The following is a 27,470-nucleotide window of genomic DNA, read 5'->3' on the forward strand; positions in this document are numbered from 1 at the left end:
CAAACTACGAATATCCACGGGGTTACAACGAACTGCCTGTATAGGCTCACGGAGGACTAGGACATCTATTTCCATCTTTCCCCACTTTTTGCTTGCTTTGAATTTATCGTCCATGGGACGGGACCCAAGGACTGCTTTATCATTCGGTCCGGGCGTTATCCACGGTTATAGGGGTTTTGTATGTTCAGACATGGCCTGACAGCCATGTTGATATCTGTCTATTCCCATCTTCAGCTTTGTTAGCATTTTTCTTTCCACCCCTCACCCCATTATTCGATCTTCCATTCTGTTTTGGGATACCATTGAATTTTTTTTTTAAATTTCACATAGCATTTCCATCTGGGTTGATCTGCCCTTTCATATGTTTGGTCACATACTGGATATCCAACAACCCCAGGCGTTTCTGGGTGAATCTATTGTACCTCAGCTGGCGTACCCGGCTTAATGATACTTAATATCAACTCTTATCCTTGCGGCATACTTACCAGTGTAGTCTATATCGAAGTAGATCACTATCACCAAGCATGTACCAGCGTGAGGATATCAGATTCATCGTTGTGCTGTTATATGGTATCGCTCGAAACATACTCTGTCAATCAATAATCTCACGTGTACTAATCATGCGATCCGTCGCCGTTTTCTCCCGCCATCATTTGCAGGTGCAGCGTCTCCATCCAGTGCCCTCCGCTCCATAGGCATTTCCTTCCGCTCCTTCGAAGCCACCTTCTTGCGCCTCCGCTCCAGAGCCTTCATGCGTTCCTTAGAGTTCATATTCTCATACTTCTTGAGAAGCACCTGCTTCTTCAGATCAGACTTCTTCAAGTAGTACGGGTTACTCTTCTTTCCTTGGCGGATGAGTTCCTTCTCCTTCTTCTTATGCTCAGCCAATATCTCCTTCTCGCGCTTCTGATTCTCAATCGCGCGCAGCCGGTCTCCCATAGAACGAATACTCCGCTTGAGCGCCTCTTTCTCGTCGGAATTCTTCGTCTTGGCGTATTTCTCCTTCAGCTCCTTGAGTTCCGACGAGCGGTACTCGTCGAGAAAGGCGTAGGCCTTGTTGGCAGCTTCAGGGTTGTGCCGGCTGCTTTTGCTGAGCACGGTTGGATCGAAGCGCGGGTCGCGCGCCTTCGGGACCGCGGGCGGTTCGATGATGGTGCGTTTGCGGGTGACCGCGCGCTTGGACGACTGGACCATGGGGGCGTGCTTGGAGGAACGAGCGGGTTTCTTCATGTCATCGGCTGGCGTCTTTGACGACGACGCCAGCTGGCGCTTCTGTTCGCGGGCCTCACGGATGCGCGTGCGGATATCGTCCAATGGCGACGCAGTGGATGCACCCTCGTCGTCTGTCGGTTTGGAGGGTTTGGAGGTGCGTTTATTCTTAGGTCCTAGCGATGCCTGCGCTTTGGCGAGCGCGCCGAAGGAGATGTTGCTGAGGGAAGTTTTGACGTCGTCGTCCGGGTGGTCGTCTTCGCTTTCTTCGTCATCTTCTTCCTCCTCCTCGTCCTCGCTAGGCTCCTCTTCGTCGTCTGGCTCGTCCTGGGATTCGTCGGTGTCGGGGAGTGATCCGTGGCTGCCGTCGGAATCGGACTGTCCATCGTCGCTGCGTCCCTCGGATGCTGACGTATCAGAATAAACCTCCTCATCTTCGTCGGGAAGGGCTCGCACTCGGCGATTGAGGAGATCGGAGATGGCCATTATATGTGATGAGAGTGGGTGTTGACAATGGACGGGACGCTGGATTGCGGCGGTGGAGGCGGCATGAAAAAATGCGTGGATACTGCCGGCGATGCGGGCGGTGGGGAGGGCGGCGTGGCAGATTTGTCGCAATTAAATTTAATTTATGCTTTTCCCGTTTGCCATCCAACTCTTTTTGCCGCGCCCTCATTCTCCTTCTCCTTCTCCCGTGTCTCCATGTCCTTGAGATGTCGGCCCTCTCTCGATTACCACCTTCGTCTGTTACTTCTGGCCTTTTACGTACCAGCGGCTGCCAGTGAGCGTTTGCTTCAGCGCGGGGTTTTGTCCAACGTATGCCTCATATACAGCGATCTGGACGGTTGTGTCGCTGACGATGGGACATAGTCTACTGTGAATTCTGCACATATTTCGCATCATACGTTACCATTACGACTGTTTTCTTCATCTGTATCTGCATCGAAACACCTTCGACCTATCAATTGCGCAATGGAACCCCGCGGAGCTTCCAGCGACACCCCGTCGAGCGCAGAGGACCGACTCGATAGAGACACAAGCAGTGGCAGCTCTAAACCGTCATGGAGGCCGTATCAGAGTCGCTGGCCGGCAAAACCACCAGCGCCACAACATGCGAACGATCTCGCTTCCCAGACGCCACAAAACGGCGCTCCAGTGCCTTCTCGGAAGAACCGAAGACGCCGCAACGCGAAGAAGAACAGGCTTGCACCACACCCAGAACCTCACCAAGCCAACACGACACCCTCCTACAACGTCCCTACGAGCGTCCCGAACATGCACATGCCCTTCTTCCCTAGCTTCCTGCCCGCCACAGGTCCTACCAGCAACCCTGCGCTCCCCCAGCCGTTCTTCTCCCCGAGCATGCCCAACCCGCCGCTGCAATTCCCGCCGCTGACAGATTCCACCGGCAATCTCCCGTCGTGGAACGAGATGAACCGCCTCATGAGCTCCCTCCCTCCCATCCCCCCACCGCCCTTCATGCCCTTCGGCACTGCGCCACCCAACATGCCCGCGCCGCTGCTCAGCAGCTTCCCCCCATTCCCCTTCGATCCGATGGCAGCAACCACCGCCGCCAGACCTTCCAGCGCCGCAAACCCTCCCGCGCGGGAGCGCAACTCCATCCCACCAGAGCCACCGACCCCCACAGAGTCCTACCTCCAGCAGTCGTCGCAACCGCCGAAGAAACTTGCCCACCCGCGGCCACTCCTCGTCATTCTCGACCTGAACGGCACGCTCATCCACCGTAAACACCGCCGCATGCCCCCCGTCTTCGCGCGCCGCGCAGGCCTCGACCAATTCCTCTCCACCCTCCTGAAGAAATACAAGGTGATGATCTGGTCGAGCTCGCAGCCGGAGACCGTCGACGCGGTCTGCGCGCGCCTCTTCCCGGGCACCCAGCGCAACGCTCTCGTCGCGGAATGGGGCCGCGACAAGTTCGGCCTGTCCAGGGCGCAATACCGCGCCAAGATCCAGGTCTACAAGACCCTCGGCACCGTGTGGGCCAACGATGCCGTCCAGGCCGCGTATCCGCGCACGCGCGCCACCCGCAAACGCAAGAACGGCGAGGGCCCGTCGCCGCTGCCCCAGTGGGACCAGACCAACACCATCCTCATCGACGATAGTCGTCTTAAGGCCGTCGGCCAGCCGTACAATATCCTCGAGATTCCCGAGTTCACGAACCAGCCCGGCGTCGACGAGTCCGCTATCTTCCCCAAGGTCCTGGGCTGTCTGGATGCGCTGGCCCACCATGACGATGTGAGCAAGGTGCTGCAGCAGTGGGCTGCCCGCGTCGATGCCGGCGAGAGTGTTTTGGACATCGTCGGTGGGTCGGTGGATGGAGCGGATGGCGTCGAGGATGTTGCTGCCGCGCGCAAACTGCGTCGGAAGGCCCGTAAGCAGGAGCGGAAGGCCGTTCGGCGCGAGAAGAAGGCGGCCCGCGACCCCGGTCCTGTCGCTGCGGCTGCGGCGGCGGCGGCTGCTGCAGCGGGGGACGCCACTGAACCGCCTACGAGTACGTCTCCGACGTCGCCGGACCGGTCGCCGTCGCCCGTGTCGTCGGTGGGATCAGCGAATTACCTCCTGGATCGGTTGGAGGAGTCGTTAAATGTCCGGCCGGAATGAGCCCGAACTATGGATCTACAGATACTGTTGTCTGGTTTACTGTTTGATTGATACCCATGATTTGCATGCAGAGTTAATAGATAGATAGATTGTTTGAATGTATAGAGTACACATATTGTACAGCTACGAATAGAAAACTACAAGTGGAACTATATGTAGCGGTATCAGCACAAAGTGCTTGCTGCATTGCTAGCTGGCTACAACATCATCCAACATCTCGTTCATAACTGGACATGACCAAAGAAAGCTTTTAACAGGGTTCGACGAAGGAAATGACGTAAACCGTTCCACGTGAAAAGCGTAGCAGGGGATATCAAGGAGGAATGAAAAAGAGAGCGAGGACACCCCGCGGGAGGAGACGCCCCGCCGCTCTCCGGAAAGGAGCATGTTTCTCTTTTCTAAGGCCGGGTACCATCAGAAGGTCGTCATCGGAAAGTAAGCTATGGTCGCTTATTTGAAGACGTGGCCATCAACCCAGGGGTACTCCTTGCCGTCGATGACGACAGGGGTGTCCCAGGCCCACATGTCATCGATGAGCTTGCGGTCCTCCTCCTTGGTGTGGTCGAGCTTGACGAAATCGTAGCTCTCCCAGTCGGGAGCGACGTCAAAGGCGGGGGCGTGCTCCTGGCCACGGACGAGGAAGACACCGCGGATGACGCAGTTGTAGTTGGTACCGTAGACGGACTGGGCGCCGAAGAGGTACTTGCGGGAGGCCTCTAGACGAGCGTGGAAGCCACCGATCAGGTTGTTGGCCATGAAGGTGAGCTTAAGCTCGTTGTCGTACTTGTAGTTGACGGCCCAGAGGGAGAACTCCTCGGGCTTGTAGTTCTGCCAGAACCAGGGGAGGGCAACGGGACGGGTGTCCTCGTTAGAGTACTGGCGCTTCAGCTCATCCAGGGAGAACTCGGGCTTGCCGAGGGCCTCCAGGGGGTGCTTGGGCTTCTTGGGCTGCTCCTCGGCGGGCTTCTCAGCGGCGGGGGCGGGGGCAGCCTCCTTCTTGGGCTTCTCCTCCTTCTTGGGAGGGGTGTACTTGATGCACTCCTCGACGAAGACGGGGTTGGCAACGACAGCCTTGAAGGCGGGCTGGTTGACAATGGTCTTGAACCAACGGTTCACGGCGGGGTTGGCATCACGGACCTTCTTGTCCACGACAGTAGCGAAGGGACGGGTGAGGAGGGAGGCAACGAAGAAATCAGCCAGGGTGATACGCTCGCCAACGAGGTAGGTGTTGGCGGTGAGGTAGGTGTTGAGGACACCGAGGTTCTTCAGGGCAGCCTTGGAGGCATCCTCGACGTTCTTCTTGTTGTAGGCATCGAGGCCCAGGAGGGGACGGTACCAGCCAGCCATACGGGGGAGAAGCTCCGCGTTGGCGAAGGACAGCCAGCGGAGGATGGAAGCATAGTCCTGCTTGGTCTTGCCCAGGAGGGTGGTCTTCTCGTTCTGGGAGGTGACTGCAAGGGCCAATTAGCAAAAATGTTCCAAAGACGTAACCCATGACAACGTCAATCGATGAAACAGAAAATTTTCGCCCGAAAGCGGGGTAGGTCCCAGAAAAATTTCAGAGGTTAGGTTATCAACAGTGTAGTTCTGCCAGGGATAACTAGTTTATAATAAAATTGCTCATCATTGAAAAAGGGAAGACACAGAAGAAGAAAAGAAAAAGAAGAAGCTTACCGTAGACGGCGATGGCAATGGCCTCAGACAGAGTGTAGCCGTTGGAACCCTCGAAGGCGGGGATCTTGCCAACGGGGTTGATTCTGGTGTACTCGGCGGACTTGTTGAAGTCAGCGTTGGCGTTGGCCTGGGTCTCAACCAGCTCCAAGTCCACGTCGTTCGCCTTAGCGGCGACGAGGATGGAGATGGTGCGAGGGTTGTCCTGCAAGAAGGCCGACTGTTAGCTGAGATGCTCCAGCGACTGCGATTGCATCCGACCCTGCATGCAGAGAGGAAAGCGAGACGCTGTCAGCAAGATGACCAAGAGAAGAGGAACGTACAGGAAGACCGTAGAGCTTTCCGAAGGCCATTGTGAAGACGGGAATTGGGGGGATGTAGAGAGGAAGAAGAGGAAAAGGAGAGGAGAAATCGAGTCGAAGGGTTGGAAATTTTGTGCGAATCAGACGGCGTCGGCGCCGGAGGAACCAATTGCTCCCCCCGTCACGTGGTATCCGCCCCGAAAAACCTCAGGATCGCCCAACGCGGAAGAACCGCCAGACAGTCACCGACACCCTGCGACCATGGCGTCCACCACCCCGAATTGCATCCGTCATGCGATGCAGTCCCTTCGCCGGACATCCCCCTGGCGCTCGTCTCTCCTGCGCTCCTCAATCCCCGCCCTTTCGTCCCCGAGTCTCCCCCAACATCCCCGGGGTTATGCTACCGAAGTGACTCCCGCCGCGCCGGAGATTGACTTCTCCCAGTTCAACGCTCGTCCTGCTCGGATCGTCCCCGCCTCGCCCGCGTACTTCTCCGGCAGCCCCAAGTTCATCGACCATCTGTTGCACCTCGAACACATTCTCGCGAAGTATGCCTCGTTACCGACGGTCGCTCCGGCCGACGCCCCGCGGATGGCCTGGTTCAAGCTCCCCCAGTTCCGTGACTTTGTCGGCGAGCCTGTGCCCACCAAGAAGTACAAGAACCTGGTGAAGATCCTGCAGCGCCTGAACCGGATCGACCCTGCCCTGGTCCCCGACGAGGTGCGCGAAACGTTGAAGAGCTTCCTCCGTCCCGGTAACCCGTACGGAAACAAGCCAGCCCCTGCGACAGTGGATGAGATGGGTCGCGCGCGTGGAAAAGGTAAGCGTAAGACCTCGTCGGCCGTGGTCCACCTCGTCGAGGGAGAGGGAGAAGTGCTGGTCAACGGGAAGACGCTGGCGGAGGCCTTCCCTCGGCTGCACGACCGGGAGAGTGCGACCTGGCCCCTGCGGTGCACCTCTCGACTGGATAAGTATAACGTGTGGGCGAACGTCCGCGGGGGCGGCGTGACCGGACAGGCTGAAGCGGTGACCTTGGCATTGGCGCGGGCCCTGCTGGTTCATGAGCCTGCGTTGAAACCCGTGATGCGGAAAGGTATGTGGACTGTGGTGGCGGAGACGCGCTCTTCCCTCCCCCGTTGTGGAATTATGTGGCTAACGTTCTTCAGCCGGTGTCATTACCGTGGACGCCAGACGCGTGGAGAGAAAGAAACCGGGCCATGTCAAGGCCCGCAAGATGCCCACCTGGGTCAAGCGGTGAAGGCCTATTTGTCTGGTTGGTTTCGGGGTTATCTTTCTTTTCGTTTCTGGATCTACATGCATATGGAGTACCGTGTTTCATTCCTCCTCTTTTCTGTCTTTCTTTCTCCTTCCCACCTGTATTATTCCAACTTGTCCTGCGATGACCATATATTCTGCATTGCAAAACAATCCCCGCCTGGGGTTGTTTCAGGTTCCGGGCATGAGACGGTGATGAACATGTAACTATTGGCGTTTAATCCGCTCGATGAATGGAACTATTGGACATAACCGGCCTAAACCGTTGCACAAGCCACAACCCCAATCTGCATTAACCGAACGGGTTAAAAGAACACCAAACGAAGAGGGAGAGGGCCAAAAGAGAAAGGATCTTCTGTCCCACTCTGACAGACAGGCGACAGACGAACAAAAAAGGGAATAGCAAGGTCGGACACGGCTGATTCCATCCCTTCCATCCCCTGCGAATACAGCCAGCCAGTGCCTTTGCGTCTCGTTCCATCCATCTTGTCATACCCTGGAGGCCAGTGTCAAGGCATAGAGCGATTGCTGAACCAGCGGATCCGACCCTCGAGCCCATGCCACACTTGAGACTCATCGGTGAATCGGAGGGGACGTCTTGTTCTGGACGGGGTTACACGGTTGAGGCGTCGGGGCGGTAGTTCTGGATAGTCTGATAACGTGGCGCTGACTGGGGAGTCAAGACGTACAGGCTTAGCAGTTAGCGTTTGTATTGAGGCTTTATAGCGATGAGTTACAGCTCGGGTCAGATGCCAGTCGACTGAAAACTGGGGATCAATATCCACGAATCGATTGAAGAACGCGAGTAACACGAATCCCGATTGTCTCTCGCATGGAAGGACTTTACTGAAGGTATCAGATCTTGATCCATCCTCGGGGTTCCATTAGACGATCAATAGTTGTGTTGATACGAGACGTTGCGTTATCTTTTGCAGGATCAGCTGCAGATCTGGAGATGACTGCTGTCTATGGGGTTAGGTGATGCACATAACAGTCATTATCTCAGCCAGACGGGCCATGCGGATGCCTGTCAAGATCAATAACCGACAGCCACGAGGGTGTCGCCGCCGGTAAACCCGGAGTGCAGTCGCGGTTGTTGACTACATTGGTCTACGGAAGATTATATCCCAGTCGAGATCTAGAAACCAGAAAGTCACCTAACACCCGTAAGTCAGGATAGACAGCACCTGAGCGATCAGAAGAATGTGATAACAACATTGTCCATGCATGCTGTACGCAAAGTCCCAACGACGTAAACCCGCTCGATCCTCCGCACACGAAACAGGAACGATCTGGTCTGTTCAGTTGTCGTCACCAGATCAATTGACAATCATCCATGTTACTGCACGCACAAGGAGTAAGCTGGAATGGTGGGATCCAATCTATTGGCGGATGGCTGCGACAATGTGGCGGAGGTAATCGGCGTTTGATGCATGAGGGCCAATGACATTACCACATTCAATGCAGAAAGAGGAATAAATTGACCTTGTTTGAATCCCTAGATGGGAAAAGAAACCCGGAATGGCTTGCAATAGTGAGTCTTTCGATCTGCTTAACATATGAAATAATCGTCGATAGGGCCTCAGCGGACAGGAGGCGTTTTGCCAATAACTGGAAATGACGAGACAGACCTCATCTGGGACAGTACCCAGGGCTTTGGGACCGCCTCCTGTCCGCGTGTAGTGTGGATATATCTTCTGCATGTATATCCACCGACCAACACGAGGGATGGACCATGGTCTTGGGAACGCGAGAGATGATCCTTCCCTGTGGAAGGGGATGAAAAGCAAACCTTCAGAGTCATCAAGATCGAGCCCCTTGCACCAAACCTGGCCTCCCTGGCCCCAAGACTCTAGCGTGAGGCTGACACGCCTCACTTTTGTCCTCCGGGGAAAACCCGCCGATTCTCCTCGACGATGACAGAGAGAGAGAGAGAGAGAGAGAGAGAGAGAAGATTCCAAATTATGGATTCGATCGGAACGACGGACCCCTCTTTACTTCCTTTTCCAGTTTGCGACCGATTGCTCTGATTTAGCTCTGGTAGTGCATGGACCGGACTGTGAACCATCACGCGCGGATCGTCGGATTTGACGGGCTGGGAGGGGTTTGTCGGCCGTCTGATTGGCGTCTAGCGAGTGCCTAGCCAGAGCCTTGGGAGCCCCTAAGCCGGAGGAGTCCCAGCAGCGTGGGAAGGGGGGCCGTGGATCCGGATCCATCGTCTCCATCGTGCTTGGAGGGAGTGGGCGTCGGGAGTAGATGAGCCGGGAAGGGATGGAGAAGATGCTGGGAAATGAAAAGGGGATGGGATCTCCCGAAGACGTATCCAAGGGAAGGGAGGCTAATATAGTCGAAATTGGATATGGACCATACGGCGTGTACTGCGTACGTACATACATCCGATAGAGTGGAGGACCGTCCCCCTGGTTCGACAGCGGTTCTTCCCGCGCGTTCCATCCCATGCATACATACGGGCGTACTAGTATTATTTCCCCTGGACGAACCTGTCCGAAAAGGATCTCCACTCCACCGGGGACCAGGGGGATGGATGGAATGGCTAAAGGGGTAAAGTGAAATGGACGATCTTCATCCATTCCCATGGCCCTGGAATGGAAGCTTATCGGGATTGATTTGAGAGTTTGTGATTTCTGCTCCGTATCCCGGTAGTTCGCCGATCTGCCCCGCTAGCTGAAAGGACTGATCTCTGGGATATGTACGCCGTCGGATGTAGGGATTTTAGTATCCTACTTGGCTATCGGATCCAGCTGGACGGGTTATGGGGACGCAGATAGATCTAGAGGGGAGAAGAGGGTTGGGATGTGTACCTACACCCCGGATGAACCAGGAGTTGGAAGTATAGAACGGAATGGGAGAATAAAGAGGAGACTTTCTTTCTTTTTCTCCGATCTTTGCTTTTTGACCTGAATATCGCCGAGTATTATTATTATGACTATTACTATTACTATTATTATTTTACTGTTTATTAATATCCAGCCCCAACCTGTCGGGTCCGTCAGTCCTTTTCCCCTTCAATCCAATATAAATACAGCAATTCCATCCATGGCTGCTCCCCCCACCAGACCACCTTTTGGGCTGCAACTCGGAGAGTAAGCGTTCTTCTCCTTCGTCATCCCTCCACCAGTCTCTATGACTCTATTCTAAGCTTGTCACTCCCTTCTTCCCTGTCTTCTCTTCCATACCTTATATCCTAATCCCTTCCTTTCTCCTTCGTTCGGTGCGTCTCCATCTACCATCTCTACCTTCCCGTTCCATACTAATCATCTACAGACACGCTCTATTCTCCTGACAAACACTGAACACCCTTAGCTTAGATCTCAATCCCTGCGAGATCCCGAGAGACAACCACTCTCCCACGGATCCCGGCAACAAAGGGATCCCAAAAATAAAAGAGAACCCCGCTCAGTCAACGTGAAAATAGACACTCCCTCCGTCAAGCTGGAATCCTACGCGAGCCCGCCGCTCTCCCCTCCGGCACATTGGTCCCTCGACCTCGATCCAACGTGTAGGGGCTCTGTGTGGAACCGGCTGGGTGGGATGGATGGCGATCCCCGGCGCTTGAAGGAGCATTATGATCGATCTCGCCTTGCGACACGCTCGGGAATGGCCCGTCGGACCGCTGCCAGGCCATCCGGCACTTCAGAGCGTTTCAGAGGTTCCAATTTACCTTCCACCACCACCGGACGCTCCCGAATGCCCTCCGCCTATCTAGAATATGGCTACACCGACACCTCTTTCCCGGACGGCTCATTACAGGGAGACGGCCTTCATCAATATGCGACGACGTTGCGCGACCAACCGCGCCAGCAACCGCAGCAGTCGCAGGTCCCCCAGTCTTTCGCTCCTTATGATTCCGAGATGGTGTACAACCTCAACCAACAGGGCCCGTCGCAAGCCCCGTACGAGGTCGTGTCATCCTACGCTTCGGCACGGCAGTCTGCAGCCATGGAGGCCCTGTCCGGTCAATTTGCTGTTCCACAATATTTCCCTCCCAGTGAGCCGACCGCGCCTGGGGTCCCGGCCCTGGGCTCGTCCTACTTGAATTCGCAGTTGTCTCTATCGGCTTATAACCAGCCCGGCCCCATTGGTCGCTCGACCGCAACCCAACCCTTTCCCGCAACTATGGCAGAGATGACCCCCGTGGGGACCGCCGGACGTCTAGAGGCATCGGCATCTTCTCCTTCGCACCAGCAGCAACCGGAGCCGCAATCGGCTTCGCAGGACGGGTCTGAGTCGGCCAACTTGAGCGAGGCATATGGCCAGTTCCAACGAGCTTTACGAGGGACCTTCGATCAGACCCGCGCCGGCCGATTGGTAGAGGCCAGTCGATCTCTCTTGGAAATCTCCGAGTGGCTTGTGACTAATGCGCGGGATCTTGGTGAGTGCCTATCATCATAGTTTCTTTTTTAGCCCTTCTCCCCGCCCCAGCTTGCTCCCACCCTTTCCCTGAATTGGGCGCATGAAGTGCATCATTCAGAAATTGCTTGCGTGCATGACGGTCCCATCATTTCGCCCCAAACGCAGCTATTAGACTTCAGCTAATTCCACGGGCCCATTCTGTTGGGTCCGCTTGTGTTTCAGGTATACTTCGCGACGACCAGGTTCTTCATTCCGATCGGCTGCAGCTATGGAACGACTTCAACATCTGCTGGCTGGCGGTCTGCCAGAAACAGAAAGATATGACGGAGGAGTTGCTCCAGACAGGTCGACAACCGCCGCATACCAGTCTACTCGGGGTCGATGTGATGGAGAACCTAGGAAAGGAGCTGATCCAGCTATGCGATCGGGTCGAGCAGCATGGACTGGTAGATTACGAAATGGGCATTTGGGAAGAGGAGATCCTTTCCGGTATGGTGGTCCCTTTCTCGATAGTCGCAGACCCGTCCCGTATTAGTTCACTGACTTATTGGCTGCTTGGGCCATGTGCAGTCCTGAGTCAGTGTCTCGATCTCATGGAAAGCCGACCAGAGACCCTTCGCGGACATGTACCCGCGGCTGGCATCGCCACCTCTCGATCATGACGGGCCCTGTACTGCGTACGCATACTTGTTTGTGTGGGTGTGTGGAGCCCAGCTGGTGTGCAGTCTTCGCCCTAACACAGCGGCTAAATTAGTCCCTCCGAACTAGCGGTCGCTAGTTCCCTTAGACTCTGCAATGCTCCCCGCGCCCGGGTGTCATTTCCGACCTCATTTTGATTGGAGTCTAATGCATGAGTGGCTTGTGGCTTGTGGCTTGCCTGGAACTTAACAAAGGACCTTTAACTTCGTCCACATCCGGTCGGAAGCCGTGATCCACACTGCTGACAATTCTTGCTGCACAATGCCATTTCAGGGCAGAGAAATGTTCGCAGATCACGGTTCGCTGGACTCGGGGACCAACCTTCTGGGCAAGAAGCAAATATTCCCCGAACTGGCCGACTGGCATCCGGTTGGCTTCCGGCAACACGGAGGATGTGTCTCAGCCGCAGATGCTATGACCACATGCCGCTACCAATCGACTCAAGGGAATTGACACACCATGGTCGACCCGAGAGGGTGGTGCCGCTAGAGTTTTGATCGGCGCTACTATTGCAGGAGTCCCATTGGAAGAAGCCCTGTTCTCCCACGGAGTCCTCCGCATGGCGTACGGCGTAGTGCACTGTTTCTGATCCTGCGATCTGATCGCGCGATCGATCTTTCGATTGGCCGATCTCTCGATCGTCGGATGCTGTGCCTGGTACGTAGTGGTTATTGGAGAGTGATGGATGGACGAAGCTTTTATGCCTGTATGATACCTATCTTCTATGGAGGCGAAAGACCTCCGTTTCGAGTTCTAAGATACCCTATTCCACTTGATTGATCGGCTGTAACTCTTTGGTCTGTTGTTGTCCATCCGCCAACGAGGTTGCAGCGCGCATCTGTATAGCTCCTACAAGGCGGGATATACGCTGTATGTTAGGCTGGGCCGTAGCCAACCCCAGGGCGCATCTTCCTCCCTCGAAGTGCACTTGGAACACTGCACCACTCAACAAAGTCATCAGTGCCAGACTCTTCGTGACTGCCTTGGCAGTATGTCACAGCATTGTATTGTACAATACTCTTCCTGGAAGGCGGTTATGCTGTTCCTGCACTTTGTTTATGGGCCTTTCTATTCATTTCGTCGCTGGATCTACATATATTCTAGTGAGATTGGCTCCCTGTGCCATATCAATCTCAACTATTTCGGAAAGAGGGATTTATATCCATATATAGGATCTCATCAATAGGAGCTCGTAACTCCCCATACCATTATATCTGCAAGTAATGGTACTACTGTGACTTTGACATAGGACTTTATACGCAATATTTCTAGGTGTTCCTATACGCCATTACTCTCCTTTTTGGCTATATCCGAGGAGCCTATCAGACGAAGTACTAACCTTCTTTTCTTAATATTGAATGAATAAGTCCACAATCACCAGAATTATTGCTAAGACACCAATGTAAAAACTACCTTCATTCTTCCTTTTTTTCAATAACGTCTTCCCGTACGTTCTAGGTTTTAACTCTGGTGACAGCGGGCGACTATTGCTACACCACAACTCACAATTCAAAACTACTTCTTCACGAGTCAAATAGAAAAGGCCGCATTTTATGGCCCGACGACAGATAATATTCATCTAATTTGAATGCAAAGATAGTGGTATAATGGCTCTGATATTCAGACGGAAATATTAGGGCACCGGAAGTCCCGTGATGGCGGAAAAGCATCCAACATCCGCCCGAGATTGCGGGGGATCCAGAATCCCCATCAATATAGGAAACCAACCACTGCTGCAAGGGGACAGACATCTACCGAATCCCTGCATCTGGGAAACGAGGCACTTTGGATCATGCTGCATCCGACCCGTATCTAACATACATCCCGTCATGGATTCGTCCTCGTCCCCGCAGGCGTCCCCATCCGCATCCGACATGCGTCCGCGGAAAATGCGGAAGGTGACTCGTGCATGCGATGCCTGCAAGTTCAAGAAAAAGGCTTGCACGGGGACCCTACCGTGTGGCCCATGTGTGAGGAAGAAGGCCGACTGTACCTACAACACCACCTACCATCGCGGCGTCGCAGTCAGCCCTCCGCCTTCTTTTCCCCAGCAGAATAACACGCCTTCCTCCATCACAGAGTCAACCCCACAAGTAAATCCGACCGAAGATCCGCTTCCCTCAAGAGCCTCGGCCGATGTCGCAGATCAGTACTGGGGGCCAACGTCTGCGCATTCGTTCCTCGGTCGCGCGGTCTGCGATCTCCCTACCAACCCGTCTAATGTGACTACCAATCGTGAAGACCGGAGTCGCATATCAAAAACCTCAATCTTCCTGTATGGGGACCGCGTGGCTCCAGAGGTACAGCCTGAGGACTTTAGATGGCCTGATAGAGCCGTAGCTGACAGCTTGATCCGTCGCTATTTCGAGTTCGCGGCGCCTACCTACAGGATATTGCACCAGCCGACCGTGGAGGCAACCGTCCATCGTCTGTATCAAGGCGGTATCCAGGATGAAGGAGGTACTGCTATCGCTACGGAGCCTCTGAGTTCGACCGCGTCGCGTGCCATAGTACTACTAGCTTTCAGCACAGCAACTATGTTTCAAGCCGACGCAGAAGGCCGAATGCGAGACGCGGATGAAGCGGGTTGGCGTGTCAGCGAGCTGTACTATTCCCAAGCAGACCAAATGTTATCTCACGAGACTGGAGCCCCATGTCTTGAATCTGCTCAAGCCCGGTTTCTGATGGTTCTGTATCTCGTGAGCTCCTCTAGAGCCCACAAAGCCTGGTTCACCTTAGGAACTGTCATCCAGCTAATAATGGCGCTCGGGTTCCACAGTCGACGCCCAAGGAGAGATTCCGGTGGCGTTGACTTGATCCAGCGCGAATGCCAACGGCGCATTCTCTGGTGTTCATATACCCTCGACAAGTACTTGAGCGTGATTCTAGGCCGGCCCAGGCTGTGGCACGATGAGGATTTGGATGAGGATCTCCCTGCAAGAGTCAACGACCAGGAAATAACACCAACAGCCATGCAGCCATCCAAGCGTGACTGTATGATGGATGCCCCGGTATTTCATGCGCTACTGGCACGTATCCTCGCCCAGGCAGCCAAGGAACCATATGTGGTCTCAGGAATCTCCAGTCGAGCAGAAATCAACACCATCCAAGCACTGTGTGCAAGTGTAGCACAGTGGCAAGCTGAACTGCCCCCCTTCTTGTCCGGGATTATTCACCCCAGTAGCCTGATACCTAGCTTCCAACGCCAGTTAACGGTCCTGCAGCTGGCGCGATACCACGTCTTGATGTTCATCACTCGTCCATTGCTGCTGCGGAACTACGGGCAGATCTGGCCGGATTGTGAACCAAGCTACCTCCAGTATCTGAGTATATGCCTCACTGCCGCCCGAGACGCTATCGAGCTGATTCTCACGTTTGTGCGCGAAAACCAGCTCTTCCACGCTTTCTGGTATTCACAATACATTGCCTTTAATGCCTTATCGATCATATATATCTACCTAATCCAGGTCCAACGCGGCCGGATCGTCAGCGTCGGACACAATTATCCCTCTACCAACTCCGAGTCACCTCTCGATGAGGCAATGCTGTACCGCCTTTCCGAGACGGCCCAGTATCACCTTGCCGATGCTACTATCCGCAACGCCCCATCATGGAAATACAGTGCCATTCTGCAAGGTCTTCGCCGAGAACTCGAGCGTCTCGGTCTGGAAGACCACTCTGGGGGCGCACCACATGCTCAGGCTGATTCGAATGGCGTTGGATTAGATCAAGAGCGACAAGCTCCCTCGCATCCAGGTTACAGGGGGCTACGAGACCTGGAAGCAGTAGGTGCGGAGAACCCTCTGACCGAACCAACAGGGCCCTCCTATCATTTCGTTGGGACACCGAGACCAAACGAGTCGTACCTGGCCGATCCGCGAACGGAGTCTCTGTTTGATCTTTTTGCCATGGACAAAGATCTGATGCTAGACTTCTGGCCCCAACTGGACACTCTGCCCATAAGTACATCTTTCTATCTGATGATGACATGTGTTGAAAAACTGACATGCATGTTCAGCATACTTATAATCAGCTCATATGATCCCCTGATGCAACGGATCCAGACGAAGACTTCGTATTGCTTGCACGCGAGAACTACTTGCTGAGGATCTACGAGTAAAGAATCAAGAGTATGCCTTTAAATCTTGCGTCGCTTTGCTCGGGGGAGAGTCGTGCTTGCACTATCGGAGTCATGAGTGTGTATATATTCCTTTCCAATAAGTGTATAGTCTGTATCCAAATTCAAGAAGCAGCATTCATGATATTGGCGTCCAAAAATGACAATATAGCCTAAGGCTTACCAAATATACTTATACCGTATCTCACCATCTTGATCTTCTTCTTCGCGTGCCTTGGCATTCAGCCAGTGTAGATAGGCGGCCAGCACAGTCGACAAGACAATACCACCCGCTGCAAAAGACGACAGAGTAATTCCACCAGGGCGATACTGCGGAGCGTCGGCAGAGGGAAAGAAATAAGACCCGTAGATATTCGAGGAGTTTCCGAACAAGTTGACAAGCGCATAGACGATAGCCCGCTTTGTCCGCGTACGGGGGATGGTGCTAGCAATCCACGCCTGAACCACGTTGAATGCAGAATACGACCCGGCACACATCAGAAACATTCCCACGTACCGTACCGCGGTGGCGCGCGAGGATATAACCATGATGTTGCCTACAATGTCAATGCAGAGTGGCCAAATGATCAGGACCGCGCGGTGGTTGGTGCGGTTTGCGATGAATGAATTTCCCAGGGCTGTGATGAACCCGAAGACGTAGACCGGGGCGGTGATTAAGAGGGTGACGATGTTGTTGAAGCCAAGTGTTTGGACGATTGTCTTTTGCACATGTCAGAAGTAGTGTAAGGCTAGGCCACATGGAAGACTTACAGGGAAGAAATATGTCCATGTTTGAGAAGTGAGTTGACAGACTTGAATAAGAATCAACAGCCACGCCTTGGTATCGGTGACAGCATCAATCAGAGCCTGCTTTATGGAGCCGTTCTCATCGACTTCGTTGTTCGCCTCTCGAGCAAGACGCCATTCGGCGAAGCGCTGTTCTTGCTGGGACAGCCACTTGCGCTGACCTGAACGAGGAAAGTCCGGTAGGAGAAGAACAGCGAGAATGCCCGCAACCATTGTACCGGCACCTTCGATGATAAAGAGCCATCTAATTTGGTAAATACGCTGTTAGGTGTCGTTGAGGGTCAGGATTACCGACCTCCAGCCTGCGAGTCCACACTTTCCGTCCAACCCGCTCAGAATCCCTGCAGCTATCAGACCACCGAATCCATTGGCAATCGTGTTACCGCAGTATACGAGTGCCACGCGGACGGCAATCTCGGACGGTTTGTACCAAGAGCTGATAAGAAGTCTGTACAGATAATCAGCTGGTGTGCTCACAGCTATTCTGAATTATACTGGGAGCATACAATGCACCGGGGAAGAAAGGCGATTCCGCAAAGCCCAGAAATACACGCACGCAGATAATCCCTGCGAAGTTTTTTGTCGCTGCCATACACATGGAGATCCCGCCCCAGATGAAGATTGCAGCTGGAATGTAGACGGAGGGTTTGATACGGGTTAAGATGATATTACTCGGTACTTGGCCTAGTAGATACCCGACAAACTATTACAAGTCAACGGGGTTTAAATTTTACGGTATGCATTGCACAAGCATGTTACGTACCATGATAGCCACGGCAGTCTGGTATTGGGAATCGGAGAGATTTAAATCTTCCTGTAGTCCTCCCAGACGGGCATTTGCGATATTGGAGCGGTCGAGAATATTGAAGATGAAAAGGAGGAACAAAGACGAGATCAAATGTAAGTCAATTTTGCGGACCACTGTGTTATATGTCAGACGCAATGATACTCTTCTATGGAGGGAGCTCTTACAACGCCTTTCCAGGGCTTGTGTATCTCTCTCAGATAGTCCTTCGAAACTCACATCTGGAAGGTCTGGTTGTTTCGTGGCCTCCACATGGACCGAGGATGCTTTTGATGCACTTTCCGCCATTCTTTCAGACGGATCAGATCGCTTCTGAGGAGTTTCTCTAGAGAAGAGGTATGTGCTTCTCCCTGACTGGCTTGGTTTATATCAGGTTCTCCGGGTTTCCCAGGCCTCTGATTTAATAACTACCCCGCCAGAATGAGGCGACCATAAGATTGTCGATCCACATCCCCTACTTCTCTGCAATAAGAAAGCTTCGTAGTACCAAGCTTTGCCAATCCGAGCTTGGTTTTCTCACCCCGGCCGCCAGTTAGAGCATACTAACATACTCTATCGCAGGAATCCGAAGGGCAATATCCGTACGAAAGGGATCCGGGGGAAATCCGAATGCCCCAGATGAGAGCTCCATTTCCACATACGCTAAGTGGACCCCGTGATGCTCTGGTCTTTTGATCGTCTTATTTTCCGCCGCCGCTTTTCCGCCTCATGTCGGAAGAGGAATTGTATCTAAATCTAGGTGATCTTCCACGTTCAACATTAGTTGTTCTAGCATTCCCATAGACAACTCCTTATCGATTGCATTTCACACCATGTCTCTGCCTTCTCATTTCACCCTCAACACCGGCGCGAAAATTCCTGCCGTAGGATTTGGGACATGGCAGGCTAAGCCACTCGAGGTGGAAAACGCCGTTGAGGTGGCTCTGAAACAAGGATATCGGCACATTGATTGTGCTGCCATCTATCGCAATGAGACGGAAGTAGGCAACGGAATTCGCAAGTCTGGTGTCCCTCGTGAGGAGATCTTCATCACTGGAAAGCTGTGGAACACCAAGCATGCACCCGAAGACGTGGAGCCTGCTTTGAACAAAACTTTGAAGGACTTGGGCGTGGACTACCTTGATCTGTATCTCATGCATTGGCCTTGGTAAGCTGTCTCATACTGGCTCATTTCATTAAATGAAAACTAACCGCTCGCCTCATAGCGCCTTCAAATCTGGCGACAAATGGTTCCCCTTGAACGAAGACGGTGTATTCGAGCTTGCCGACGTAGATTACATCACAACATACAAGGCCATGGAGAAACTTCTAGCCACTGGTAAAGTGCGAGCTATTGGTGTCTCTAATTTCAACGTTCGCCGATTGGAGGAGCTTTTGAGTCAAGTTACGGTTGTTCCGGCTGCCAACCAGATCGAGGCGCACCCCTACCTCCAACAACCTGCTCTCTTAAAGTTCTGCCAGGAGAAGGGTATTATCGTCGAGGCGTATTCGCCCCTGGGAAATAACCAAACGGGTGCGCCCCGGACGGTGGATGACCCTGTTGTGCACACCGTGGCGAGTCAGCTGGGTATGGATCCCGGACCGTTGCTAGCCAGTTGGGGCGTTCAGAGAGGCACGGTCGTTCTATCCAAAAGTGTCACGCCTTCTCGAATTGCGGCGAACCTGCAAGTTCGAAACCTGTCGCAGGACGCTTATGCCACGCTGAACTCCCTCGAACGTCACAAGCGGTTCAATTTCCCTGCGATCTGGGGATATGATATTTTTGAAGAAGTTGGGGCGGACGCTGTTCGCAAGGCTGCAAAGGAGGCTGGTCCTGCTAACAAAATCAAGTTTACTGTTTAGAAAGTAGATTTTTAACATGATGAGTTCTGCTATAATGCCATTATGTAAGTTATATGCTAGCCTTAAACCATCAACAAACAAGATAAATTAGACTGCTCTGAATATAATGCACGGCCTTGAAGTTAGTTTAAAATTGAACGGGCGCGCAGAGTCTAGGTTGTGACCCTGTACGCAACTCATGATTATCACGTTGATGAGAAAGGGACGCTGGGGTGGAGCTTCAACACGTTGATATGTTAACACGTCAGATTCTTTTTGTGTCAAGTTCAGTGCCGTTCTTCGAAAGCTGTGCGCTTCAAGTCGAGATTTTGTCCGCCATCGGCTAAATAATGATTCTGGGCTCCATTTCATCCATCTGCATTCATCCAACCTCTTGGTCTCTTGATAGGCAATATACAAATAAGTTTAGTAAAGACTAGCACTATATTATTATCGCAGTCTTTTCCTTGGACGTCAAGTTGTCCTGTCGTTGCACGCATCCACGTGGTCTATCATGCGACATGCAGCCTTGCATGGATTAAGCAATGGGGACTGCTAGTTCTATCGCCACCCTCACTCCGCCGTAACTATTCTACACTGCGTAGGTACCCATACTGGAACATTATCGGTATTGAATTCTCCTTTCTACCTAGGTACGCTCACCACCCCGCCACCTACCCCGCGGCAGTTGAGCAAGCGGAATCCTGGTGGGGATATCCGCTCTTCTCCCCTCATCATGGCGGAAAACGAAAAATGACTATGTGGATACTGTCGGAAGTCAAGGCGGGAACCGCAAACAGCTCCTTCGAACTCGGCTTGGTGCGGAAAAACTTCTGAGATGGCGGGGCTCTTAAGAATTGCTCTGCCTGGAGAGGTGGAGGTTGACGGTGGCAGCCCTACGTCGCAGTGATTGAATTTTGGCCATATATATATAGGCAGTAATGCTTCATTGTTTATACCCGGCAGCACAAGTCATAGATGCATTCGTTATAATACCGAAAATATGGCCTCATCAGCTCTTGTGATGCCGACGAATATGTCGTCAACATTTCAGAAGACTACAAATTCTGTCAGCAATTTTACAGCAGCTGTCGTTGAGGATAAGCAGTCTATCGACACAATAGACGATCTTCTACGAAACCGAGCCTACGGAAGCAAAGGGAATGACCCGATTGTCGCCTACCCATCGAAAGGGTCAGAGTATACTTATTACACCCCTCAACAGGTAATGGTAGTCCTGAGACTTATTTATCCGCAAGCACTAACGGCTTGTCGTAGCTGCATACGTTGGTCGAGGCCGCATCAATTGAATACTCGCGAGTGATTCCACAGCGTCGCGCATCCAGCGACCCTGTCCGGGTCGTTGGTCTACTCGGGCCTTCCGATTTTGAATACCTGATCACCCTCCTCGCTGTATCCCGTCTGGGACACACCGTTCTTCTACTGTCGACGCGTATTGCCGAAGATGCCTACGTCAGTCTAGTTGAGAATACGAAAGCTTCTTTCCTCATTTCGTATTCCAATTTCAAGACTATGTCTCAAAATGTGAGCAAGCGGACGGGGATTGTTTTGCAGTCAGTACTGGCCCGTGAAGAGTATATAAAACACCTGGAAAATCAATCCAGGCTACCTCCAGCCCAACTAGATGGGTCCATTGAAGCCAAACATATCACCTGGATTATTCACTCCAGTGGATCAACGGGTCATCCAAAGCCAATTTACCAGACTCACTCAGGAGCACTGAAGAACTACGCCAATAACTTCGGCCTTAGGGGCTTCATCACACTACCTCTATTCCACGCCCATGGAATCAGCTGCCTCTTCCGCGCCATGCACGCACGGAAATTGATATATATGTACAATGCCGACCTTCCTCTTACGAGCTCCAATCTTCTTACTACCCTCCAAGATCACCCAGAAATCGAGGTTCTCTATGCAGTTCCTTATGGATTGAAGCTACTCTGTGAGTCTGAAGAAGGTCTGAAGAAGCTAGCTCAGCTGGAGCTGGTAATGTTCGGTGGTTCATCATGCCCGAAGCCTATAGGTGATAAATTGGTCAATAACGGGGTCCGCCTGGTTTCCCATTATGGCACCACGGAGACCGGCCAGCTGATGACCTCCTTCCGGGATCGTTCTGATCTTGACTGGGATTATGTTCGTCCCGGAGAGTCACTTCTTCCATACCTGCGATGGGAGGAGCACATGCCTGGCATTTATGAATTGTGTGTCTTGGAAGGCTGGCCATCAAAGGTAGCCAGCAACCGGCCTGACAACTCCTACGCCACCAAAGATCTCTTCGAAAAACACCCAACCACACCAAATGCATGGCGTTATTATGCACGTCTGGATGATACTTTGGTTCTGGAGAATGGCGAGAAAGCCAATCCTTTGGGAATCGAAGGTGTGGCACGTAACCATGCTATTATTGGCGAGGCAATTGCGTTTGGTGCCAATAGGCCACGAATGGGCTTATTCCTGATACGGGCGGAGAATTGTACATCCAAGACGGATGATGAAGTCATTGATGCAGTATATCCAGCCATTGAAAAGTGCAATGCCGACTCGCCTGGATATGCCTACATTTCAAGAGATATGATTCGCGTCTTGCCTTCCGACACAGAGTACCGGAAGACCGATAAGGGAACTGTCATCCGATCTGCATTTTATCGAGACTTCCAGGAGCACATAAATCAAGTGTATGATAAGGAAGATGCTAGCGGTGATCGAGTCCTGGAGGGTGCAGAACTAATTGCCTTTCTGCGGGAGAGTCTCCTTGATGTGGCGTCTATCGACTCCTCAGTCCTTGAAGACACCACTGACATCTTTAGCTTGGGTGTAGACAGCCTACAGTCAATTCGTCTACGAAGCACTATATTAAAAACACTCAGTCTTGGTGGCCAGAAGCTTTCACAGAATTTTGTCTTCGAGCACCCGTCTTTGGAGGACATGGCCAAGGAGCTGACCAGAGTGCGTCTTGGGGAAGCCCCTCAAGAAGAAATGCCGGTCGAGGAACGGATGAAGAAACTGATCAAGAAATATGGGTCCAACTTTAAAGCCCATGAGGCCGTTTCCCGTGAATATGATGGTGAACACATTATTGTGACCGGAAGCACTGGCTCTCTGGGAGCACACATTGTGGCCCAGTTAGCGCATTTGGAACATGTCCGCAGAATCTACTGTCTTGTTCGTGCTAGCTCACCACTATCCGCCATTCAGCGTGTGCGTCAGAGCTTAAGGACTCGAGGTTTATTGTACAACATCAGCCCGGCGGAAGAACGAAAGATTGTGGCATTACCAGCTGATCTTTCTAACCCTGTGCGCCTAGGGCTGGATGACACGGTCTATCATGACATGGTCAAGTCTATTACAGCCGTTGTTCATTGCGCCTGGTCTGTGAATTTTAATTGGGCCCTGGAAAGCTTTGAGCAGAGTTGTATCGCTGCCACCCGAAACTTACTGGATGTCTGTCTGGATACCCAGGGGCCTCATCCGGCTAACTTCGCCTTTTGCTCGTCTGTCAGCACAGTCGCACGCACCCCTGGGAGTTGGGTCGCTGAGGAGCTACCTCAATCATTGTCCTATGCACAGGGTATGGGCTATGCTCAGTCCAAGCTGGTCACGGAGTATGTAGTCAACGAGGCCCGTAAGAAAACTGGCATGGAGGCTCGCGTTCTCCGTGTAGGACAAATTATTGCAGACACGGTACATGGAATTTGGAACGCTACAGAGGCCATACCTATGATTTTCCAAACAGCAGAGACTATCAAAGCTCTTCCTCAGCTGGAGGATATTCTTTCCTGGACACCAGTGGATGTCGTGGCAGCCAGTGTTATTGACCTCACATTGGCCTTTGATGCAGCCGATGTAATGAACGTCACTAGTCCCACCCTCAATCACTGGACTCGCGACCTCCTTCCTTTGTTGAGACAGGCAGGACTGGAATTCGAAGAAGTTCCCAAGCAAGAGTGGCTGAACCGACTGCGGAATTCCAACCAAGACCCAGGAGTCAACCCTCCAATTAAATTGATGGAATTTTTTGCCAGCAAGTATGGCAATGATGAGCCCAGCCGTGTGCTCCTATACGACACCAAGAAGGCGCAGTCTGCAGCTCCAGCTCTGCGTCAGTTGACAGGCCTCAACCAAGAATTCGTGACCCGATTTGTTGGCTACTTCCGCCGTCAATGTTGGTCCTCCTCTGTAGACTCGCTACGGCCACGCGAAGTCATCTTCCTTACGGGTCCCTGTGGCTGTGGGAAAAGTACTGCTGCCCGGCATCTTGTCGAACGATTCGGCATTCCGACTATTGAAGGGGACGACTTGCACTCGTATAGCTCACGGCAAAAAATGGCAAACAACATTGCGCTGACTGACGACGACCGATGGGATTGGTTTGCGCATATTCGTGGGGCGGTGATGGATCGTCTACAACACACAGACGCTCCTGTCCTCGCAGTCACTTGCTCTGCTCTCCGTGCGACCTACCGTGATGAGTTGCGGCGTCTGACTCGGTTGCTGGAGTTTCCTGTAAATGTGAATTTCTTGCTTCTGGATATTGGGAGAGAAAGCCGGGAAGAATTAAAAGATCGACTTCTCGCCCGCTCAGCTAAGGAGGCGCACTACATGAAGTCTTCCATGGTCGACTCGCAACTGGATATTTTGGAGTATCCTTCTCTCGGTGAAAGTGATGTGATTACCCTTGATGCTTCGCAGGATAAAGAACGAGTGCTACAGAATGTCGAAGGGATCGTGCGGAAGGTTATGTCTTGAATTTATTACAGATTCGTATTTTATACATTGAATGAAATTATCCTTTTTATGGAAGTCGAAGCTTACGTGTTCTGTCCTGATGGATATATTATAGAATATGAATGTCTCGTTTGTAAATAAGTCTGCATTGCGTACCCTTCCTCGCAAACTTGGAACAAGCTCGAAGCCCACTGACCGAGTCAGACAAACTTTGTCATCACTTTCTATTGTAGAAAGCGATGTACGCCTTTCGAAAGCAGTCGAGCCTTCTCCGACTTGCCGAGAATTTCCATATGCGTGGGGATGACAAGCATCGAGTTTCCTAGGCTTGTTCGGGTTCTTCTCCACATAGTGAGCGGATATGCTGCGGAAAAGAAGCGGAAATCAGAAGCATGGACCTCGCCACGAGAGCCATGCTTTCCCGTCGCCTCCGACTAGGGAGAGACTAATGCCCGTCTAGCTTGTTATTCGTAAAAATCCTCAGTTGAAGGCCGATTGCTAAGTGTTCAAATTTGCCTGTTACTCTGGATCTGAAGCCAAAAGAGTAGTCTGTATGCATCACCACTACACAGCCTACACGTATTATCACCGGTAGACCGCTCTCTACCTGGACATAGTAGCAATTTGACGTCTTTTCTGCATTGAAGCATTCCTATCCACGATCATGTGGCTGTGCCCCGCAATACTATCCTCCCAGCACTTCTTGGACTCGGGATAGCTATGTCTTGGCATTCTTGGCTTGCGGAAAAGAGACCGGGGTAGACTAAAGGGGAAGGAAACGTACGAGGCGCATCTCTATGAGCCGAGCATCCGCCACTTCCCCGTGGGGTTGATGGGATGCTATGCCGCGTCCGAAGAACACCCCATGCCATATTGTCTTTGCTTTTCCGCCGAAGCAAAGAACGTATAAATGAGTATCTTCTTCTCGAGAGCCACCTTCCTTCTAGCCCTTGATAGTCACCCTTTTGTGCCATCTGGTGGGCTTCCCATTCATCATGGCTTCATCGCGTCCTCCCTCAAAGCACGGCGATGTTGGCCTGGTAGATGAGAAGATCAACAACTCTGACCATGTGGAGAGTGTATCCCACATTGTTACCATTGATAATATCCAGGTGCTTGGCCTCAGTCCCGAAGATGCGGATTTCTATATCCACTTTCCCCCAGAGAAGAGGAAGCGAATGCTATGGAAGGTATCCAATGTCCCCGCGGGCTAGTTTTCGGAGTCAATCTTACCAAAACATATAGATCGATATCCGACTGGTCCCTATGCTAGCAGTCCTTTATTTGATCTCGCATATAGACCGAGCAAATATTGGAAATGCAAAAATTGAGGGTCTTCTGGACGACTTAAGTCTCGATGGGATCCAATACAACATCGCACTCAGTATTTTCTTCATCCCATACATCCTTTTAGGTACGTAGCGTTGCCTTTCCGAACATGTTACAATCCCAGTGCTGACTTCGTTCAGAGGTTCCAAGCAACATGTTGTTGAAGTCATTTTCCCGTCCATCCGTCTATCTCGGAATCCTTATCACTTGCTGGGGCATCATCATGACTTTGACAGGAGTCGTGCAGAACTTCGCCGGCTTGATGGTCACCCGCGTCCTCCTTGGAATTTTCGAGTAAGGGTGTATCTGCAATTCGCAACCGACACGAGCTGACTCCAACTAGAGCAGGCTTCTTCCCGGGTGCAGTATATCTGTGCACTTTCTGGTACATGCCGAAAGAGCTATCAACTCGAATTGCCTTCTTCTATTGCGCAAGCTCGCTCTCCGGTGCCTTTTCCGGTTTGCTGGCGGCAGGCATTGCGAGAATGGACGGCGTTGGAAACTACGCAGGCTGGAGGTGGATCTTTCTACTAGAGGGCATTGCCACTGTCATTCTAGGCGTGATGTGTTTCTTCTGCCTTATTGACTCGCCTAAGCGGTCTGAGAGATGGTTAGACGCTGAGGAAATCCGCTACCTTGAGCTGCAGCATTTCATCAAGGAAGGTGGCCATTTTAAGGAAGAGAAAAAGACAAGAGTTGCGTGGAAGGATCTCTTCGCGGTCTTCACAAACTGGCGCATGTACCTTCTGGCATACATCCTGCTTTGCCAGTCGTCTTTCTCCTACGGTCAGTTCAGCTCCCAAAAGTGCTCATTCTTCCGCAAAAGGTTTCTAACGTTCATTTAGGCACCAAATTCACTATGCCCACTATCACCAAGGCAATGGGATTTACGAACACTAATGCCCAGCTAATGACCGTCCCACCCTATGTAGCGGGTGGAATTTCCGCACTCGTCTTCTCAAAGCTCTCCGACCGCTTCTACTGGCGATACCCCTTCGTCACGGTGCCACTGTGTCTAATAGTCATTGCCTATTCCGTGATTATCTCATTGGATGGTGCGCTGGCAGAGAACATCGGGCCCAGCTACTTTGCAGTGGTGCTCACCTGCGTGGGTATCTACCCGATTCATCCAGCCACAACATCGTGGACGGCCAACAACTTGACGCCGTCCAGCCACCGCGCCATCGGCCTGGCGTTCAACATCTGCATCGGTAACATTGGTGGTATTATTGGCAGCTACATGTATCTGGACCGAGAAGAGCCGAAGTACTACACGGGCTTTGGGCTTTCGCTGGCCTTCGGAGGCTCAGGGCTAATTGCAGCGACAATCCTGGAGTTGTCGTACATGTGGGAGAACAAGCGTAAGGCAAAAATATCTGAAGACGACGTGCGGGAATCGTACAGTGATGAAGATCTACTGGCGATGGGACACAAGTCACCGTTGTTCAAGTACACGCTATGAATGCGTTATGTGGAGACGTGATGAAGATAGCTGATGGAGATAGCAATGGATATTGGGTCCCAAATAAACGACCTAGCTATAAGAACTTTATTCATATACTTGATCCACTTCTCAGTGTCAAAATTTCAGCAAGTATCGATCTTCTACTAGACACTCCGATAGAACTGAAACTGCCTCTGCACAGGGTAAAGTAAGGGAAAGCTGTTAGAACTATTTATCACAAATAAATAC

General features: G+C 52.2%; 12 protein-coding genes across 12 annotated transcripts; 7 read left to right on the forward strand and 5 right to left on the reverse strand.

Moving 5' to 3' along the window:
- Positions 1-474: 474 nt before the first annotated feature.
- rrp36 (putative pre-rRNA processing protein) lies at positions 475-1,750 on the reverse strand. Its single transcript, XM_073687826.1, has one exon. The coding sequence runs from the start codon at positions 1,693-1,695 to the stop codon at positions 619-621; it is 1,077 nt and encodes a 358-aa protein (XP_073553299.1). The 5' UTR covers positions 1,696-1,750; the 3' UTR covers positions 475-618.
- A 431-nt stretch (positions 1,751-2,181) lies between these two features.
- Positions 2,182-3,831, forward strand: BDV59DRAFT_197442 (NIF domain protein; the record flags this gene model as incomplete). Its single annotated transcript, XM_073692923.1, has 1 exon — positions 2,182-3,831. The coding sequence occupies one exon, from the start codon at positions 2,182-2,184 to the stop codon at positions 3,829-3,831; it is 1,650 nt and encodes a 549-aa protein (XP_073553300.1).
- On the reverse strand, positions 3,641-5,918 carry BDV59DRAFT_167090 (putative translation elongation factor eEF-1 subunit gamma). Its single transcript, XM_073687827.1, has 3 exons — positions 5,826-5,918; positions 5,506-5,707; positions 3,641-5,282 (listed from the first exon to the last, which is right to left on the reverse strand). Exons 1-3 carry the CDS (start codon positions 5,853-5,855, stop codon positions 4,282-4,284), a joined length of 1,233 nt encoding a protein of 410 aa, XP_073553301.1. The 5' UTR covers positions 5,856-5,918; the 3' UTR covers positions 3,641-4,281.
- A 110-nt stretch (positions 5,919-6,028) lies between these two features.
- On the forward strand, positions 6,029-7,347 carry BDV59DRAFT_6109 (mitochondrial 37S ribosomal protein uS9m). Its single transcript, XM_073696754.1, has 2 exons — positions 6,029-6,897; positions 6,971-7,347. The coding sequence occupies exons 1-2, from the start codon at positions 6,066-6,068 to the stop codon at positions 7,060-7,062; spliced, it is 924 nt and encodes a 307-aa protein (XP_073553302.1). The 5' UTR covers positions 6,029-6,065; the 3' UTR covers positions 7,063-7,347.
- Positions 7,348-7,349: 2 nt separating this feature from the next.
- BDV59DRAFT_167092 (uncharacterized protein) lies at positions 7,350-7,586 on the reverse strand. Its single transcript, XM_073687828.1, has one exon. It carries the CDS (start codon positions 7,570-7,572, stop codon positions 7,372-7,374), a length of 201 nt encoding a protein of 66 aa, XP_073553303.1. The 5' UTR covers positions 7,573-7,586; the 3' UTR covers positions 7,350-7,371.
- A 1,461-nt stretch (positions 7,587-9,047) lies between these two features.
- BDV59DRAFT_167095 (uncharacterized protein) lies at positions 9,048-9,398 on the reverse strand. Its single transcript, XM_073687829.1, has one exon. It carries the CDS (start codon positions 9,302-9,304, stop codon positions 9,074-9,076), a length of 231 nt encoding a protein of 76 aa, XP_073553304.1. The 5' UTR covers positions 9,305-9,398; the 3' UTR covers positions 9,048-9,073.
- A 389-nt stretch (positions 9,399-9,787) lies between these two features.
- On the forward strand, positions 9,788-12,574 carry BDV59DRAFT_206882 (uncharacterized protein; the record flags this gene model as incomplete). Its single annotated transcript, XM_073694876.1, has 4 exons — positions 9,788-9,815; positions 10,516-11,472; positions 11,676-11,942; positions 12,024-12,574. The coding sequence occupies 4 exons, from the start codon at positions 9,788-9,790 to the stop codon at positions 12,113-12,115; spliced, it is 1,344 nt and encodes a 447-aa protein (XP_073553305.1). The 3' UTR covers positions 12,116-12,574.
- Positions 12,575-13,981: 1,407 nt separating this feature from the next.
- Positions 13,982-16,181, forward strand: BDV59DRAFT_197446 (transcription factor domain-containing protein; the record flags this gene model as incomplete). The annotated part of the gene is made up of 2 exons (XM_073692924.1): positions 13,982-16,115; positions 16,171-16,181. 2 exons carry the CDS (start codon positions 13,982-13,984, stop codon positions 16,179-16,181), a joined length of 2,145 nt encoding a protein of 714 aa, XP_073553306.1.
- Positions 16,182-16,449: 268 nt separating this feature from the next.
- Positions 16,450-18,169, reverse strand: BDV59DRAFT_206887 (MFS general substrate transporter; the record flags this gene model as incomplete). Its single annotated transcript, XM_073694877.1, has 6 exons — positions 16,450-16,989; positions 17,041-17,320; positions 17,372-17,524; positions 17,583-17,779; positions 17,840-17,997; positions 18,049-18,169. The coding sequence occupies 6 exons, from the start codon at positions 18,167-18,169 to the stop codon at positions 16,450-16,452; spliced, it is 1,449 nt and encodes a 482-aa protein (XP_073553307.1).
- Positions 18,170-18,693: 524 nt separating this feature from the next.
- Positions 18,694-19,723, forward strand: BDV59DRAFT_197448 (NADP-dependent oxidoreductase domain-containing protein; the record flags this gene model as incomplete). Its single annotated transcript, XM_073692925.1, has 2 exons — positions 18,694-19,028; positions 19,087-19,723. 2 exons carry the CDS (start codon positions 18,694-18,696, stop codon positions 19,721-19,723), a joined length of 972 nt encoding a protein of 323 aa, XP_073553308.1.
- Positions 19,724-20,738: 1,015 nt separating this feature from the next.
- On the forward strand, positions 20,739-24,950 carry BDV59DRAFT_197449 (uncharacterized protein; the record flags this gene model as incomplete). The annotated part of the gene is made up of 3 exons (XM_073692926.1): positions 20,739-20,927; positions 20,981-24,457; positions 24,909-24,950. The coding sequence occupies 3 exons, from the start codon at positions 20,739-20,741 to the stop codon at positions 24,948-24,950; spliced, it is 3,708 nt and encodes a 1,235-aa protein (XP_073553309.1).
- Positions 24,951-25,384: 434 nt separating this feature from the next.
- BDV59DRAFT_206889 (major facilitator superfamily domain-containing protein) lies at positions 25,385-27,239 on the forward strand (the record flags this gene model as incomplete). Its single annotated transcript, XM_073694878.1, has 5 exons — positions 25,385-25,638; positions 25,694-25,862; positions 25,918-26,071; positions 26,121-26,563; positions 26,623-27,239. The coding sequence occupies exons 1-5, from the start codon at positions 25,444-25,446 to the stop codon at positions 27,237-27,239; spliced, it is 1,578 nt and encodes a 525-aa protein (XP_073553310.1). The 5' UTR covers positions 25,385-25,443.
- Positions 27,240-27,470: the final 231 nt, after the last annotated feature.

The sequence above is a fragment of the Aspergillus ambiguus genome (genome assembly GCF_047715705.1).
Source record: "Aspergillus ambiguus strain CBS 117.58 unplaced genomic scaffold BDV59scaffold_1, whole genome shotgun sequence".
Classification (NCBI taxonomy): domain Eukaryota; kingdom Fungi; phylum Ascomycota; class Eurotiomycetes; order Eurotiales; family Aspergillaceae; genus Aspergillus; species Aspergillus ambiguus.

Coding starts and splice junctions, on each gene's coding strand:
- BDV59DRAFT_167095 (XM_073687829.1), bottom strand. CDS start 9,304: ATGGAGACGATGGATCCGGATCCACGGCCCCCCTTCCCACGCTGCTGG.
- rrp36 (XM_073687826.1), bottom strand. CDS start 1,695: ATGGCCATCTCCGATCTCCTCAATCGCCGAGTGCGAGCCCTTCCCGAC.
- BDV59DRAFT_6109 (XM_073696754.1), top strand. CDS start 6,066: ATGGCGTCCACCACCCCGAATTGCATCCGTCATGCGATGCAGTCCCTT. Junction 6,898..6,970: donor GAAACCCGTGATGCGGAAAG/GTATGTGGACTG, acceptor AACGTTCTTCAG/CCGGTGTCATTACCGTGGAC.
- BDV59DRAFT_167092 (XM_073687828.1), bottom strand. CDS start 7,572: ATGACAAGATGGATGGAACGAGACGCAAAGGCACTGGCTGGCTGTATT.
- BDV59DRAFT_167090 (XM_073687827.1), bottom strand. CDS start 5,855: ATGGCCTTCGGAAAGCTCTACGGTCTTCCT. Junction 5,708..5,825: donor GAAAGCTCTACGGTCTTCCT/GTACGTTCCTCT, acceptor GCCTTCTTGCAG/GACAACCCTCGCACCATCTC. Junction 5,283..5,505: donor CATTGCCATCGCCGTCTACG/GTAAGCTTCTTC, acceptor TGGCCCTTGCAG/TCACCTCCCAGAACGAGAAG.